At 45.6% G+C, this 17,531-nt stretch overlaps 1 protein-coding gene across 1 annotated transcript; it reads right to left on the bottom strand.

Moving 5' to 3' along the window:
• Positions 1-979: 979 nt before the first annotated feature.
• On the bottom strand, positions 980-14,073 carry LOC120527075. The gene is made up of 9 exons (XM_039750121.1): positions 14,011-14,073; positions 13,843-13,911; positions 12,995-13,072; positions 11,448-11,516; positions 9,767-9,802; positions 7,879-7,944; positions 7,739-7,780; positions 4,732-4,782; positions 980-1,355 (listed from the first exon to the last, which is right to left on the bottom strand). Exons 2-8 carry the CDS (start codon positions 13,894-13,896, stop codon positions 4,741-4,743), a joined length of 387 nt encoding a protein of 128 aa, XP_039606055.1. The 5' UTR covers positions 13,897-13,911; positions 14,011-14,073; the 3' UTR covers positions 980-1,355; positions 4,732-4,740.
• Between the last annotated feature and the right edge of the window lie 3,458 nt (positions 14,074-17,531).

The following is a 17,531-nucleotide window of genomic DNA, read 5'->3' as shown; positions in this document are numbered from 1 at the left end:
GGGATGGAGTGGAGGAGACCTCATGGGAGATGAAGGAGGCGAAGCTTAATGCTCATTGTACCTGCTGAAGTTTGGAGAATGGAATCCTTTTGTTCAAACTAGAACGGGTTCGTGAAGTTAGGGGGGGTTTTGGGCACTGTGACACCCCCTACAGGTCACAACTGTTTGACTGGGTCAAGGTACATTGTTAAGACCACCTAGTGTGGGTGATTGCCATAGTCCCACAAGGGTTGGCAGCTGAAAAGAGACATCTTCAAAACAAAGCAGTGCAATGAGCGGGCACAGGCGTAGCTCAGGTGTGAAGATCAGATAGCTGTACAAAAGGACGAAGGTCCAAGTCTTTGGAGTTCTGCTGCTTCCTGTTTGTGAGACATGGACGCTATCAGTGACCTGAGATGAAGACTGGACTCCTCCATGTGTGTCTCCTCTGAGAATCCTTGGGTCCCGCTGGTTTGACTTTGTGTTGCCCATGGAGTCCCGAATGAGGCACATGACCTGCATTGTGAGGGAGCGTCAGTTACAGCAGTATGGCCATGTGGCGCCATTACCCGAGGGTGATCCAGTTCGTAAGATCCTCATTGTTGGGGACCCGAGTGGCTGGACCAGGCCAAGGAGTCGCTCACATAACACCTGGCTGTGCCAGATAGACGGTCTTTTCCGGAGGGTGGGACTGGACCTCGTGTCTGGGGGGTTGCCAACCAGGATCCTGAGCTGTTTCGTCGTGTGGTGGGTGCGGCGATGTGCTGTACCAGTGCAGTCTCCCCAACTTGACTTGACTGCACCGTTCGTTTCTCGGGTCTTATTTGTATAATGTAATTTTATTAGTTGATGGACTCTTCTGGCACCGCTGAGAGGGGTTGACGTGCAATCCGTAATTGACATATCACCGTAAACCTGGTGACTTGTAGTGACTACGACCGCTGTTTCCATTTCTGAATGTCATGGACAAACAATTGAAAAATAAAGGAAGGAGTGAAAGTGAAGGTCTTTTGTTTGTATTTGTTTTATTTATTCAAAAGCAGGACAAACAGAATGACGGGAATCAGTCAGGGAATCAGCCAATCTACGCTAAAGGGACAGATGGAGCTGCCCAACGCCATGCGCCAGGCGAGCGAGGGTGGCAGATCTTGGAGACGGCGTATTGCACATTTGGCCACGGCGCCTCCACGGTGGAACGTCAGCTTTTGGCCTTCGACATTCTCGTCCTAAAGAGGCTTGAAGAGCGCGGTGTTACATGAAAACATGAAAGGAAAAGGTCAACATTAAATTACAGATTACAAAGAGAGAAGGAGGAGATGGCAGAAAACAGGGGGGCGTTCGGGTCCTGGCAGGCGAGGGTCTCATCCAGAGGGTCACTGCAAAGACAAACACAAGTGAGACGTTAGCAGCAGAAGTGTCCCCTCAATATGTGTCTAGGTCCCCTTTAAGATTGAGCGTATTTATCATGGCTGTAGTAGGATCAATTGAATTAACACGAAAGCAGCAGTGGAGAGAGAGAGATAGAAATGTGGAGACCCTGGGCAAAGACGTGCCACTCCATTACCATCTCGTGATTCTGACATGTGGCCAATGGGGGGCTGAGAACTTCTGAACCCCTGCAAAAGTAGGAGCAGGAGCAGGAGGACACCATCACTGACACCTTATGATAAGTGGTGGCTGTGTACCACCAGGGGGCGCCAGCTGCCATTTATTTATTCAGTCACAAGGGTCTCCAAACAGCCTAAAATTGATATCAGTAGGATGTGTGGAGAGCCTGGCACACCTGAAGGAAGGCCACAGGACCAGGGGGCAGAAGGACCAACTCCTCATTGGAGGAAGATTTCAGCCCAGATCCCTGAAGTGATAAAACAGCAGTGCCAATCCCTGTACCACCGGGCCACCTATGCCTCACACATGTCACCCTCCATCTCGCAAATTTGGGGGCACAGCAGACAGCAGGAATCCTGGAACTCTGCAGAAGGAGACTTGTCTCTCCAAGATACTCCGCCATTTCTGTGGGGTAGCCTGAAATCAGAGAGTAATGTGCCATACTGAGCACCAGGAGGCAGCACTTGTTGGTGACATTAGGGTTTTGGGGTTTGAACCTGACACTCCAGAAGCAACCCGTACCTGGCATTCATTTTGTTGAGTCTGAGGTTTCCTTACAAGGCATTACGGTTTGTCATGATTTGCTGTGACTTTGGGTCCTCCAGTGTTTGTTTTAATTGTTACGTTCTCTTCTTGCGTTGCTAGGGGCGTGGCCTCTGAGGTCGGGACCCACGCATAATCAACACGACGGGATAAAAGGACGGCGATCGGTGCAAATCCTAATCCGATCTGAGGATACCAAACCTCTGGAGTATTTCAAGATGATCTTTGTATTCTCTTCTCGTGTGGACTTTCAGTTTTCACCCCCTTGTTCTCTCGACCGCGATTACCGTCTCTCGTACTGGGCTTTGATTCTGTTTCGTTTTATATTTCTTCTGTTTTTATTTTATTTCATTTTATTTATTTATTTTTTATGTGCATTTCCCGATTTTTGCTCCAAACTTCATCTGCCAGTTCACTGAGGTCCCTGATGTCCCTTCCCTGGTTTAAGTCACATTTCTGTCATCTTTTAAAGATTATTTTTAGCTTATGTCTGTCACGATTTGCTCTTCTTTTCATTCCTCACAGCTCTACTTTATACTTTTTCTTCAATTTTTCCTTTCCATGTCGTGTAATTTTATGTCCTTCATGCAAATGTCTTCCGGTGACGTCAGTTACTTTTATTATGGGTGCCGCCATTTTGTTTCTGAAACTGCACTGTTGCTAAACTCGGATGACGGGAAGCCCCGCTTTCTGAACATTAAAGTATATTTCGTCTAGCGATCCTTCTCTGTTCTCTGCCAGTGCCCTTTGATGAATTCTGTTCTTGGTTTTGTTTTTTTGTTGTATTTATGAAATGCTTTGATTTTTTTTTCCGAGTTAATAAGTATTTTTTAGTTTTAGATATTTTTTAATAATCTCCATAGTGTTTTAAGGTGTGTGCCTTGATTCCTTTATATTGAATTGGAGGGGGCGGAGCCACCATGACATTTGAGCTCTAGCCCCGCCCACTTCCCTTTTTCTTCCAGACAGACGGTCAGCTGCTGCAGATCAGCGCTGAGAGTCTTCATTGTGAGAACTTTAGTGCAGTCTGCGGCATTTGTGTGGGTTTATGTAGCGACTCGGTGATAAGTTTGTATATTTTTTACTAGCTGTCCCCCTTGGCTCCGCCCACATAGTGAAACAGGACAGCGAGAAGGGCCGCCCCACTCCTGATGTCACACTTCCCCCTCTTCTCGGCCCACAGCCTCTCTCTCGGATTAGCGTGAATATGTCGCTCCTGCAAGCGAACTCTGATTCTTAGCGCAACGAGAGAAGTCGCAAAATCAACTGGAATGTTCAAGCAAATTCTAGAAAAAAACACAACCTAATCTGTGAAGTAGTTCTCATCGTTTGCTATCTAAGCGAATGTTAGGTATGTTCAGAGGCTGGCGCGTGAGTGAGGAGGGCCCCGCCCCTCGGCCTACTGCGTCCCTCTCGGATTCGTGCAAATAAATCGGTACCTGCAAACGAACTCTGATACTTAGCACGATGAGAGAAGTCGCAAAATCAACCGGAATGTTCAAGCAAATTTTAGAAAAAAAAACGTTAAGTAGTTCTCTCGTGAAAAGCGGACAGACAGAGAGACAGACGTTGGATTTAATATAAAGAGAGATAAAAGGACCAGTAGAAAGACATGTCCAAGAAAACAAAGCACAGTTGATACGGGCAGAGCAAAGAAAACCGACTGTCAAAACCAAACGCTAAACTCCGGAATCGTACAAGCGGTCGGAAAGAAGTCAACGTCCAATTTCGACGTGCTTTTTTAAAAAAAAAAATCTCGAACAGAGAAGAAATTCTTGTGGCGACCTTTATACCATCACACACATGATGATGTCTCCAATCGTGGATTCCAAAAGCATCATGGGAATTTCCCATAGCGAAAGGGAACGCTCACCTTTTAAAATGGCGACGTCAGATAACAAAACAAAATGGCCTCCAACACAACATTAAAAACGATTCCCGTTCAAATAAAATACTGAACTTAATTTTTTGGATTGAGAAAAAACAAATGGTTTTGATTTTTATGTAAAAGTAAAAACCCAAGGAAACACAAAGAAGAGCGCGATTTGTAACTGATTTCAATTGGACGTGTTAGCAGTAAACTCGTTTTTCGCTCATTTTTGGCTCTGCTTTGTTGTTTTCGTTTTGTTGCTTTGGTAATAAAGCCTCGTATTTTTACACAGCAGACATTTTTGATGATTTCTTTACCTCTATTTTATATTTTTTGCCTAGGAACATTATTTACGAGTGTTCTGATGCCGGCTTTCTCCCGTTTTGAGCCCCTGTAGGCCGAAGCCTGTTTATAGTTTGGCTGAAAATCCCATTCTAGGCTTCAGTTGGCCTGCAGTTGGAAGGCGAGGCTTCATTTTATCATTTTTGAGTGGCGGATGTCACAGATCAGTGACGCCTCCGCTACTTCATCCGATTCCAATTAGATTATCTCTGTCCGGGCTACAAATGGGGGAACTACAAAGCAGACTTGATTCAAAATCTGGAGGCAGAGAGCAACCTAACAAAATGAAGGTATGAGAGGACACCGAGGAAAATGTCCACGAGAGATGAAATGGAGTGGCAGTCTGCACACCTACTTGGGGAAAAACAAGGAAGGGAAGCCGAACTTACCATCCACGTTCAGTCCTGCTCCTGCTCAGCCGGCGCCGGCCCACCTCCAGACTGAAAAGAAGCAGAGATCTTTGTGTTACGTTCACGTCAGACGGGCATATCCCATCATTACTGGCTTCACTGCTTGGTTACTGGAGACGAGAAAGACAAACGGATCACACACTCCATGTCAGGGTCTGCCGTCACAAGGCAAACAGCAGCCCAAAGTGGTAAAAATGTGGTCAGTTGGGTGGGTTTGCAGGGTCTTTACAGTGTGGAGGTGCTCGTTCATTTTCATTGATCATTTTGGTTATGGTGGCCGACTCGGGGCCTCAAAGGCTCCAATCCTGTGTCTGCTCTGCATGTTCTCCTCTTGTCTGATACTCAGGTTTATCGTTCCACATCCCCAAAGGTTAGGCCGGCTGACTCTAAACTGGCCTCGTGGGAGTGAGTAACCCTGCAATGAACTGGGGGTCCCATCCAGAGTCACTTTTGACCCCGTGGTGACATTCAGTGGAATTAAGTGGGTCTTATGCTGGAGAGTGGGGACATGCTGTGCATGCCAGTAAGGCCTTCAATGGACAATGGGGACCTGATTAGACATAAGAAATGTGACAGACGAGAGGAGAGCATTTGGCCCACCAAGACCCGTTGGTTTGCAAATGGCCAATATCTCCTCCAGATCCTTCTTAAAGGTTCTCAAGGCTTCTGCTTCAACTCCGTGCCTCGGCTGTTTGTTCCAAGGTTCCCAACAACACTTTCCATTAAGGAGTGCTCCCTGGCTCCGCTATTCCTCCCTACTGATGTCACCTGATTCACCGTTACTTCACTGGACCCTGCATGATGTCCACACACGGTGTCCTCTGCTCAGACTAAACAGGTTTAATTCTCTGGGTCTCTCACAGTAGGACATGTCCTTAAGTCCTGGGACTCCACACAGCTTCAAGTGCTGCTATATCTAAATATGAGGGGCAGTCAAAACGTTCCCAGAATTATGATATAGCGGGAGGCCGAGAGATGTGATTACGTACACATTGCTGTGGAGGGGAGCGGCGCACATCTGTAAGACCACTTACAGCAGGTCTGGACTGGTTTTGGCGTGTGAGATTATTCGAACTACCATTTGAGTTAGAAGTGCGCTTAGTCGTTCGGCGCAGTGCATCTCACGTTCGAACAACGTGCTACCATCAAGTTCACGTGCAAATTGGGGAAATCGTCTGCTGCTGCTATATCACAATTCTGGGAACGTTTTGACGGCCCCTCATATACAGAGTTGGGAGGCTCATCCAGTTGTAATCCCACCCAGAGCCGAGGGTTGGCGCTGTTCTCTAATCCTTCTCCTCCTTTTGAGATTGGATGACCACCAGTCCTCATGACACCACTTCCTGGTTGTCGTCTCCCAGCCCCTCCCCTTCCTGTCTGGCTGCCTCAGTTAACTATCTGACTCCAGTCTGTGAAGGCCTTAAAACCTTTTGTCTGCTTTTCTTGATTTTGGCCATTTTGGGGTTTGCCTTTGAGGTACCCCAACTCTTTCTAAGTGGGCTTTGGGGTTTATTACAATAGATCTATCAAAGTGTTCAGTCCCAGGCCCCTCCCAGTCTGCTGCCACTCAGACACCTAAGCCTCCTCCAGCATCTAGCCCCGCCTACCCAACTGCCATTTTAAATGCCCAGTCCTGACTGTTATACCTTAGCCAGGCTGGGATTCAAATTCTTGTCATCGTTTTTCATTTTTGACCCCTTTGTCTGTGTTTGTGTTTCAATACCTTGGTGATGTTTCATGTGCGTTGTGGGTGGTCCCCCAAGAGGCGGTGTCATCTGCCAATCACTGCCAGGCACTGCCTCCCTCCTATAAATCAAAGGGGGGTCTCCCACAGCTCCTGGTGGTTCATTGTGAATGCCCCCTGGAGTTGGTGAGGTTGTGTGTCTTTCGCTCTGCGTTTTGCTTTTTGTAAAAATATGGATTTGTTTTTTGGTTTTTTTTTTTGACCTTCTGCTCTTTGTTTTTCCCCTCGATAATCGGAATCTGTTTCGGGATTCTTTTATTGGTTGGCAACTCCTTTTACGCTTTTGTGCTTGTTAGAGCGTCATAGTATTTGGACCCCGTGTTTGCCCTTAAATCTAGCTGGGGTTTGATGGTAAGTCTTCCCCCCCTCCCAGTGGGCAATTTTAGGAATAACAAACTTTTGGGACCCCCTAGTCCACGGCATTAACCAGCTGGCTGCCAATCAAATATTTCACCCCACCCAGTCAACTGCCACTCAGACTATTCAGTTAGTTTGTTCCTTTATCTATTGGGGTTATTTTTGCACTCCATTTGGGGTTTTTTTGTTAGATTTAATTCTGACATCCGAACTCCTCTGTTCCTTTTGATTTTAATTATGAAATATTTTTTGGACTGTTTCGGCCGTCATTTTGTAATTTTGCAGATGGCGCCATTCTTAGGGCTGATGTGCAGGTTGTTAGGGGGCGTGTCCTAGGAGGTCATGACACAAAAGGATGAAAGGTCACCCGTCAGTTCAAAACCCAAAGCCAAACCTGTCGCTTCTGCTCACTCTAAGATCTGCGATTCTTTGTGTTTTGTCCTCATGCTTTAGTTTATTAGACTGTAAATATTATTTAAAAGACGTTTGTTACGATTGATCTTCTGGTTTTAACCCTTCTGGCTTACTCTCAAACCGGGTCTGTTCGCAGACATTTGAACATAAACGTCTCTCTGAGCCCATTACTAATGTCCTCCTCATAATTTCCCCGCATTCATCTCTGTGTGTATTTTGTACCTCGTCTCATTTTCATAAAACTCTCTCCCTGTTTGACAACTAATCTCAAACAAATGTGATCGCAGATGTTTCAGGAAAGGATGAGCGACATTTAACGGTTAGGTGGCTCATCCACGCAGGTTAGAATGTCACCGGACTCTGTTCATGGGGTGGGACAGTAAGGACCCCGTGAAGCTCTGGAGGGTCACTAAATGAGTCAATGAACGCCAACGTGGGTGAAAAGCGAAGCACGCGAGGCGGCTGACTTACCGTGTGGATTGGGGCTGTGTTACCGTAGCCAAAAGGGTAGAGCTGAACAAAGAAAGAGAAAAAGAGAATAAAAATGAAATAAAGACGAGCAAAAAAAAATAATAAAATCACTTGACACACAAACGGGGCTCCTCACTTACGATTTCTAGGCTGCGTCTGCCTGGCTGAGGAATGGACTGCTTAATGAACCCGTGGGAAGGGAAGATCTGCGGATAAATCAAATAAATCAGCACGTTAATAAATGAAACAGAAGGACCATTCGGATGGTAAATATTCAAACATGGCATCGTCTAAGCGGCTACGGTAGATCAGAAACCAAAGGACAATCTGAAAATCCAGCACTTCTGTCAATCAATCGATCAAGTAATCAATTAACCCTGGATTTTCTGTTTTTATGGGAAAAATTATTTTGTGAGATATTCGACCTTTGAGGTGTCTAGGAAGCTCAGTTATCACGATTATTATAGAATTTACAGGACATCAGATCTTAAAGGAGATTTTCTGCAGGTTGCCAGTTTAATAGAAATGTCATTGTTTCCTCTGCGTATAAACACAAATCCATGCAAACCACAATCTTGACGCAGCCCAGGGAACTTTTTGAAGCCGTTTCTGTTGTCGTGGAAACACAAATACGCATTGCCATTTATTTTGTGTAAAGTGAGGTTGTTGTGAATTTGCACCCCTCCACTTTGCCACTTTGCACCGTTGCCGTACTTTTCCTCTTTCAATCATGGGGCTCATCCCATCGTGCCTAACGTCATCACAGGGGCCGACCCTGCCAGGCGGAGTCTTCTTTTTCGGCGGGACAGGCGGACTGTTGCTTGGTCCCCCACACTTTGTGGCTTTACATGTTTGTTTCGCATGTGCAAAGAGCTTCCGCGACAGTCACAGTAAAATCTAATAGTCACACGCCCGGCTCCAACTGCTGAAAACGTATACCTGTGCTTTACAAAAACGGCCGCATATATCTATTGATTTTTAACGTTTGTCCTGCTTCATTACTATGTAGATATAGACTGCGCCCACATACAGTAGTAATGAAGCAGGAGAAACGTTAAAAATCAATACACGCTGGCACTGTAAAGCTGATCGTGTTCAGCTCTGACGGAAGAGCGTCCCCCGCTTGGGGAAAAAAGCACATGGCCGTCATACGTATCTCTGGCAATCAGCAGCTACTCTCTAAAAAACACGGAGCTCTGATCTCTCTCAAAAACGTCAAACGTTACTCATTAACAATCTGTAGATGATAATGTCTGTTAAACAGACAGGTATCGCTAGCTAAGCGGAGGTGAGGTGCGCTCCAACAGGTGGCGTCAGGTAGAGCGACTCGAACCGAGGCTGGCGAGTGCGTGGGTGAGGAAGGCCCCGCCCCCCTGCTCTCGGCCCACAGCCACTCTGTTGGATTTGTGTAAATACATTGGCGCCGCAAGCGAACTCTGGGAGAAGAAGTCGCAAAATCAACCGGAAAGTTCAAGCAAATTCTAGAAGTGCCTTGAGCATGGGAAAGGCGCTATATAAATAAAATGTATTATTATTATTATTATTATTATTATTATTATTATTATTATTATTATTATTATTATTATTGTTAAAACAACCCGTCAAGTAATTCTCTCATGAAAAGTGGACAGACATACAGACAGAACGCGCTTGGACCACGAAAGTTTTAAAACCGTATCTTAGCGAGCAGCTATGGCCCAAGGGTAACCTACATGCCAAATTTCAAGTCCCAAATCCTGAGGGTTCGGGAGATTTCGTGATGAGTGAGTCTGTGGTATTTGGCTTTTATAGATATAGATAGATGTACTGGTAATAGGTTGTCAGGCCCGAAAAGGTTAAGCAATCAATCAGTCGTTCATTCTCAAGGTGCGTAATGCATTTGGAAACTGGAGACCAACCGATCACTTGATTTATCAATCAATCAATCAACCGCTCGATCCATCAGCTAATCAATCAGTCAATTAAGCAATCAATCAATCAGTCGTTCATTCTCAAGGCACACAATGCATTTGGAAACTGGAGACTTACCGATCCGGGCTGCTGTCGCGCTCCATAGGGGATGATCTGCAGGAGACAAGGAGAGGACACCAGTTAGTCTGAATTTCCACCGTTAGCACCCGATTTCATTTTGATCTGCTGATCGATGCCCGAGTCTTGCAGTCTTGACATTTTGGTAAAAAAATAAAGCTGATAAATTCTGGTCTCCAGCTTCCTCAATTTGATGTCGCAAATCTTGAAGATTAGCAGGCACAGGAGGAACAAACACTTTTCCTTTAATGTACCCCCATAGATAAAAGGCGGTAAGGTCTGGAGACCTGGGAGACCATGAACGATGAGCAGGATCTTGTAGTCCACCTCCTCCAGTCCATCATCCTGGAATGGTGACGTTCAGGTAACACTGAACCTCCAAGTGGAAATGAGGCGGGGCGCCATCTTGAATGGAAATGAAGTCAGCGCACGGTGGCATTCACTGGGACTTTTAGGCGGGCTTTTAAACTTTGAACTTTCTTCTATCCAGTGATGTGCTTAATGTATTTCTGTCTTATACAGTTTGTTTGAAATACATTTTTGAAATCTGCTCTTTCATTTAGAATAGCCGTGTATTAAACAACAAATGCATAACACTGGACTCTTCATGATAAAACTGTCGGTTGCTTTTACGGAGCACAGCAGAAACGTCCCAAGCGTCAACTGGATGATAACAGACATACAAGACCGCAAGATGGCTACTGTCTGCTTTATATATCGGATTAATTGTTGGAGAGGTGTGCACTGGAAGGAGCTTTGTGGAATAAAAACTCTTATTTGTATTTATATTCTTATATTGTGGAGTAAAGACATGCAGGTTAGGTGGATTGGTGTGTGGGTGTGTCCTGCGGTGGGTTGGCACCCTGCCCGGGATTGGTTCCTGCCTTGTGCCCTGTGTTGGCTGGGATTGGCTCCAGCAGACCCCCGTGACCCTGTGTTCGGATTCAGCGGGTTGGAAAATGGATGGATGTTGTGGAGTGAATCGCAGTGTCTGGCGCCCCCTTGTGGTTACTAAGCGTCAACTGGATGATAACTTACAATTGTTACAGTCTGCTTTATATAGACGATTATGTATATTAGAGAGCCATCAACAACAAATCAAATCAAATTAATAATCGACTGAATAATTATTATAAAAGTAAAGTGGAATAAATTGGACTCTGCAGCTGCATGAAGAAAAGGTGAAGTACCACTTCTGGTAAGCGGAAATACAAAATGTGTTTGACCAAATTGAAAGTGAACTCAACTTATCGTGTTTACAGACAGACAGACAGAATTCTAAAAAATGGTATTTTCGGACTCAGGGAGGTCTAAAACATCGAGATTTCATCAAAATCTTGAAATGTCATTTTTGGACGATTCCAATAATTTCCCTACACTCCGTATACGAGAAAGTAAAAAAAAGGGGAATAAGAAGATCAGGTAATGAAGGGAAGATGGAAAGAGTAAGAAAGGCGAGAAGGAGAATCTAAGAAATGTGACAGATGAGAGGAGACCATTCAGTCTGTCAGGCTTGTTCATCGTAAGCTGTCCCGAAATCTCGTCCATGAGAACGTAAGAAGGTGAGGTGACAATGTAGTCGGTCAAAATGTCGAAACCCGGTGGGCAGCGTGACTGTTGTTGTGCCTGTCATGATATCTCAATCAAATAAAATCAAATGAAAACAAAATGAAATGCTTACAATTTCAAAGCTGGCACGGCCTGTCGTTCCAGCGGGTTGTGAAATGCCAGGTCCAAACTCTGGGATTTGCTAAAAAAAAGAAAAGAGAATCAGCAGCAGAGTTAGGCTGGCGCGTGCCAGACAGGATGAAGAAGAACAGAACGTCTCATTTTGCTCAGTCGTTAACTGAAGAGCGCCAACCATCCATCCATCTGGATTCTTCCAGACTTGGTGGGCTCGAGGCAGGACCCATTCCAGGTGACCCCTAAGGTTCACTCACCCAGACATAGGATTGAGTTACCAGTTAACCAGATTGGACATCATTGGCTTGAAGACCACCAGGAGAGCATAGAAGCTGACTGGAGCTCAGGTTCCAGCACTGTGCTGATAACATTAACTGCTTCTCTCCATACTGGCAATAGGTGGTGGTGTTATGTGCCTGGCATTTTGTGCCATGTTTAGAAAGAATGGGCAGTGCTCCTCCTCGAGTGTCACCTATGACAGAACAGATGCCACTCTCATGGTCTTCATGGCAGCCACTGTGGTCAGGCTCTTTAATCGTTTCATACAATGCCCACCCTGAGGAGCCACACTGGATATAACATTGACTTCTGTGGTCAGCTCGTTCCACTAGTTGGCCTTCAGGAAATCCTTAAATCCACTCATGCAGCTTTATTTAAAAAGCATACCTGGCATTGTGAGTGGTGAAGTGGTAGACCCGGGTCTGGTGATTGTGTGTGTGGACTCAGCATGTTCTCTTCACATCTCAAAGACTAACTGACAGTGGCTGTGGGATGGACTGGCATCCCATCCAGTGTTGGTTCTTGCCTCGCACTGAGGGCCGTGGACCTCTGTGACCTTGAATTGGATTACATGAGTGCTCTGCCACCATCCTTCAGTGCCAATGAGGGCCCGATACCTTGTCCTTGTTCAATGAGAAGGTTTTGGCCTCAGATATCCAGTGGCAGAACTTTCTGTGGTTGTTCCATCCACGGTACCATCTGCCATTTTTACATCACCCCACGCCAAGACTCGCCAATTCACACCTCCAGCCACAGGCCCTTCAATGACATCCCAGGGTCCTGTGGCTGAAGGGGGTCTGCCATTGCAGGTCTTTAGCCAGACTCTACTGCACTCATTCGGTCATCTCATCTTTCACCGATTTTCGACCCATCCCTGAACGTTAAGCTAACTTCATGAGACCCGCACATTCAACATGGCATAGTGACCAATCAATCAATCTACTGATCTATCGCTCAATAAATCGATCAATCAATCATCAGTCTCAACACTTGCCTTTCATGGGCCTTGAGGATCACTTGGAAATTGCGGTGATGAATTCAGGTGGGCCAGCCCTTCTAGAAAGTTCCGGCCTGGGAGTCTAAACCCCCTTAATTCATTTTAATACTGCCCCCCCCCACACCCCATCCATAACTCAGAGCACTAATAGTTTATCACACTTATGCTCAGAACCAACAACCTTAGCACAAAGAATTGAGGAAGGAATGAGGGACTGGCACACTGAGGGTGCCCGCTGGCATCGTGAAGAAGGTTCTAGAAGTCGTTACCTGCTGTGGTATCCCTTGAGGTTCTGGAATCTGAGGCAACATCATCTGTGGGTTCAGTTCATAGTAGAGCTGACTCATCTGTAGAGGTAAATGCGTTAAGAAACTGAGCAAGGCTAGCAAGGCACTATATAAATGAGCTTCGGACTTGGCGACACAAGTCCTGGTGACTCATTTTATTATTAAGCTGAAAGTTTTCAAAAATGGACCTGTTCTGCCCCCCGAGTCTCCATTTATGCCCATCTCCCTGTACTGGGTGGGCAGAAGTTGATCCCACAATGGATCATTGTCACTCACCCACCAACTGCTGGAGCCACTCAGGTCAGAATGAACCTCCAGACGCTTGTTTTCAACTCCTTGCCACTAGGGGGTGCTGTTTCCCAATCTGCTTAGGTATCCATGTTGGTGTGTCATCACCAGACAAAGGCATCTCACCGAGACAGCCAAGTGGGACACAGGGGTCCAACCCTGGACAAAGGCTGACGCTGCCAGGACCGATGGCACGGAGTGACCAGATCAGTAAGGCTTGAGCACTAGCTGACCAGTCAGTCACTTCATCTTTAGTTAAGATGGCACCTTTAAGGGCAAATGCAAAGCAGTTCACTGTTGCCAAATTCCGAGTGGATACCATCATTCTAACATAGAACGTGTGCCCCGGGTTCAAGGGGACATTTTGTTGCATTCGGTGATGAATAAGCATTTGGTTAGGGACAGGGTGGCACTCTTTGGTGTGCCCTGCCTAAGACAGTGTAGTTTCAGGCAAATAAATAAATGATGCTTTGGAGGCAGCGGTGGGATTTATGTATTTAATGTAATGAATTTGTGTAAAGAAAAAAAGAAAGATGACTTACAGGAATGGCAAAAGTTGAGCCAAGAAGACACACTAGCAGAGCGACGGCCTTCATCTTTAAAATGCCCACCTGTCAACAAGGCACAACGGTTACAGCCCTTCTGTCTCAGTTCTCCACCGCTACACTAACAAGCCATTAAGACAAACTGCAAGCTGTAAAGAGTTTTACCTTTTCTGATGCAGGAGCGAGAAGTCTCTGTGAGGCTGGAGGAGGAAATTCACTCACAGATGAGACCCATGCCCGCTGCAGCCCATTTAAACCTTTCTGCCAGTGCCAGGCCAGCCAATCAGAGCCGCCCTCTGAGTTCTGCCACTTCAGGATATTCTGCAGATGACAGCATTTAACGGATGTGCGGAGCGAAGCTTTATGCTTAATGATACGCAAGACTGCTTATTCCAGGAAAGTCTTTATGCTCAAAATAATACGGTAGGGTTGGCAGCGCGCCTTGGTCTTCAAACCGTTCATCTCACAGGTACAGAAAACTGGGCTAAAGCCAAGGAATTGCCCTTTTTATATAGCGCCTTTCTGGCCAACAATGTGGGTAAAGTATGGGAATGTAAAGAATAAGGCTGCTCATTCAGTGCCCATCACAAGCTGGCAGATGCCACTTTACTCTTCATGTGTGACTCCCTTAAAAAGTCAAATGGCCAGGATGTAAGGCACTATATGAAGGGAGCCAGTCCAGTCACTACGACTCATGCCAGGGTGCCTATTTAATCCATACACCTGAAAACAGTAGGATATCACAGTGGTCCACCCCTGATGCCCACATTAAACCACAAGTTAGAAAGAGGCAAGCAGTGCCAAGGATAAAGTGATGAAGCTGGTTAGGAATGGGTCTCGGGTGAGAATCTTAAATGAAATGCCACCCTTTGAGAATGTGGGGGAATGGCAAAGGTGCCCCGAGAGTAGGTGACGTTGGGGTTAGGTAGGACAACAGGAGGATGGCCATCTAGTGGTGGCACAGAAAGCTGCAGGATGGGATCAATCTTAAGAAAGAGCTTAGGCAATGGGAACCTGCTGGCCATAGTGACACTTGTTTCAGTCACCTTTTCTGAATGGCTCTTTTCATGACGGTTTTGTCACTTGTCAATTAATGCAAAGACCACCCGGCTTAACCTGTTCCTATTGGCGAATCCTGTGCTGTCGATTACTTCTGCCTGTTGTGGGTTGTCGGCTATTAAAGATCTTCTAGTGCTGACAATGCTGCTTGAGACAAACTGGTGACATATTGGAAATGCTCAGACACAGAAGGTGTCATTCAGAAAAGAAAAACTTGCAATAATAATCATAATAAAATAATGATTTTGGATTTCATAATAGTTAAGTTTCATTATACTTCGATTTTTTTATTCAAGCACCTCAAGCACGGGAAAGGCGCTATATCAATATTATTATTATTATTATTTAGTTATGCTTGTTTCACAATGTATTAATTTTTTATATATATTGCTGTACTTTTGCATGCAATTTTCAATTGTAACAAAGCGCGGTGCAGGCGTGCGCGTGGCTCAGACGGATTAGCGCATTGGTGGGCTTGCGGTCGTATTAGGGATTCGCTCACCCTGAAAGGTGGGCGGCTGTGCAACAACCCCTTTTTAGAGTACATCTGCGCGGGAGTTTTTGATGGCTCCTACATTTACATAATGGCCGCCCGAATACCGTTAGGAGTTTTCCCCCTCGGACGGTACTGCGTTTGTCACTTGTCACTGCTGCCACAGTTGCCGGTACCGCCGTTCACACAATTTCATAATAACTATTTGATTTGTTTCATTCTGGCACAGATGGCATTCCATATTCTGGAGGCAAAACAATCGTCATGAGAGCAGTGGAAAGACTTTCAGAAAGTTTTCATTCCAGGAAGATTTCTGCTAATCGTTCTTCTCGACATAAAACTCAGGCCTTTGTCACATGAGTGCAGTGGGAATGTCACCTTTCTTGGTTTTAAATATCAAAGTCAAGGCTGACGTTCACAATACGGGATCTCAACTGGAAACGAGAGATGAAAACGGACCAAACTAAGACACTTCATACCGAAAGGGAACTACGCAATAATCTTAAAAATAACCGCAGTGAAAGTGTCCGGAAAACACCCGAGCAGCGCGCGCCCGGACCTGTACTGACGGGACCCCATGAAGCCCTGGACAGTTTCCTGCTTTAACACTTTCTTCTTTTTAGGTCTTCCCCTTAGGTGCTCTCCGGTATTTCTGACATGTCTGCCTCTCCTCTGAAGTCAGAAATTGGTCAACTAGACGCTTAGAGTCGCCGCGCCTGGCCGATTTCTGGGAGTTTGGAATATTAGGGTGTTTTGCCGTGTTGCCCGCTATGGATGTGATGGGACCCCTTTGATTGGCTAACTGAACCGATTACAGTGCAATATGCCAGGCACCTTCTTCATACGAGATTTCATACAGAGACTGGAGTTCCCTGGTGTTCATAGAGACAGCGGGACAAAAACAGCATTGGGGAAACATCAAGTGAGACATCTTAGATGTGATCAGATCAGAAAGACCGCAGAAGATCAGAAAGCATTTGATAAGGTGCCACATGGAGAGTGGGCATCAAATTAAAAGAAGTGGGAGTTCAGGGTGTGGGAGCAGAATTGGCTCAGACCCAGAGAGCAGAGGTGATGGTGAGAGGAACCTCATCAGAATTGGGTGACATTAAGAGTGGTGACCAGCAGTGGTCAGTGTGGGGGCTATTTTTAATATTTATAAATAAGTTGGATAGGAATACAAATAACAAGCTGGTTAAGTTTGCAGATGATACCAAGATAGGTGGACTTGGACAGCAGACTGGCTTGGGCAGATTTGTGGACGATGAAATGTAATGTCAGTAAATGTAAAGAATTACACATAGGAAATAAAAATGGGAGGTTTGAATACACAATGGGGGTCTGAAAATCGAGAGTCCACCTTATGAGAAGGATTTAGGAGTCGTAGTGGAAGCCATTAAGAAGGCTAACAGAATGATGGCTTCATTCAGATTGGTCAGTTTCATTTCAATCTAATTAGTCAGTTTCACTCTGGTCTGATTGGTTAGTCTGGCTTCAGTCTGATTGGTCTGATTGGTCAATTTGACGTTGACCTGATTAGACTGGTTGGTCAGTTTAGCTTTGGTCTAATTGGTTTGTTTGGTTTCATTATGATTGGTCAGTTTGGGTTTGGTCTGATCGGATAGTTTGAGTTCAGCCTGATTGGTCTGATTGGTTAATTTGGCTTCAGTGTGATTGATCTAATTGGTCAGTTTCACTTTGACATAATTAGACTGGTTGGTCAGTTTAGCTTTGCTTCATTCTGATTGGTCAGTTTAATTTTAATCTAATTAGTCTGATTGGTAGTGATGCAATGGGTAGCGCTGCTGCTGCCTTGCAGTTAGGAGACAAGGGTTCGCTTCCCGGGTTCTCCTCGTGCAAAAGACATGCAGGTTAGGTGCATTGGCGATCCTAAATTGTCCCGTGTGTGGGTGTGTGTGTGAGTGTCTGAGTGTGTGTGTGCCCTGTGGTGGGCTGGCACTCTGCCCAGGGTTTGTTTCCTGCCTTGCGGCCTGTGTTGGCTGGGATTGGCTCCAGCAGACCCCTGTGACCCTGTAGTTAGCAGGTTGGGTAATGGATGGATGGATGAATAGTCTGATTGGTCAGTTTCTTTTAAATCTAATTAGTCTGGTTGGTCAGTTTCACTATGGTCTGA

This window comes from Polypterus senegalus, chromosome 4, assembly GCF_016835505.1.
Source record: "Polypterus senegalus isolate Bchr_013 chromosome 4, ASM1683550v1, whole genome shotgun sequence".
NCBI lineage: Eukaryota > Metazoa > Chordata > Cladistia > Polypteriformes > Polypteridae > Polypterus > Polypterus senegalus.
Note: the sequence above shows the minus strand (reverse complement) of the source record. Positions and strands in the feature narration are given on the sequence as shown.

Excerpts from the sequence above, each read along its gene's own strand:
- LOC120527075 (XM_039750121.1), bottom strand. The coding sequence starts at position 13,896 with ATGAAGGCCGTCGCTCTGCTAGTGTGTCTTCTTGGCTCAACTTTTGCC. Across the intron at positions 11,517-12,994 it reads CTCAAGGGATACCACAGCAG|CAAATCCCAGAGTTTGGACC; the intron begins GTAACGACTTCT and ends TCTTTTTTTTAG. Across the intron at positions 4,783-7,738 it reads ACACAGCCCCAATCCACACG|TCTGGAGGTGGGCCGGCGCC; the intron begins GTAAGTCAGCCG and ends GCTTCTTTTCAG.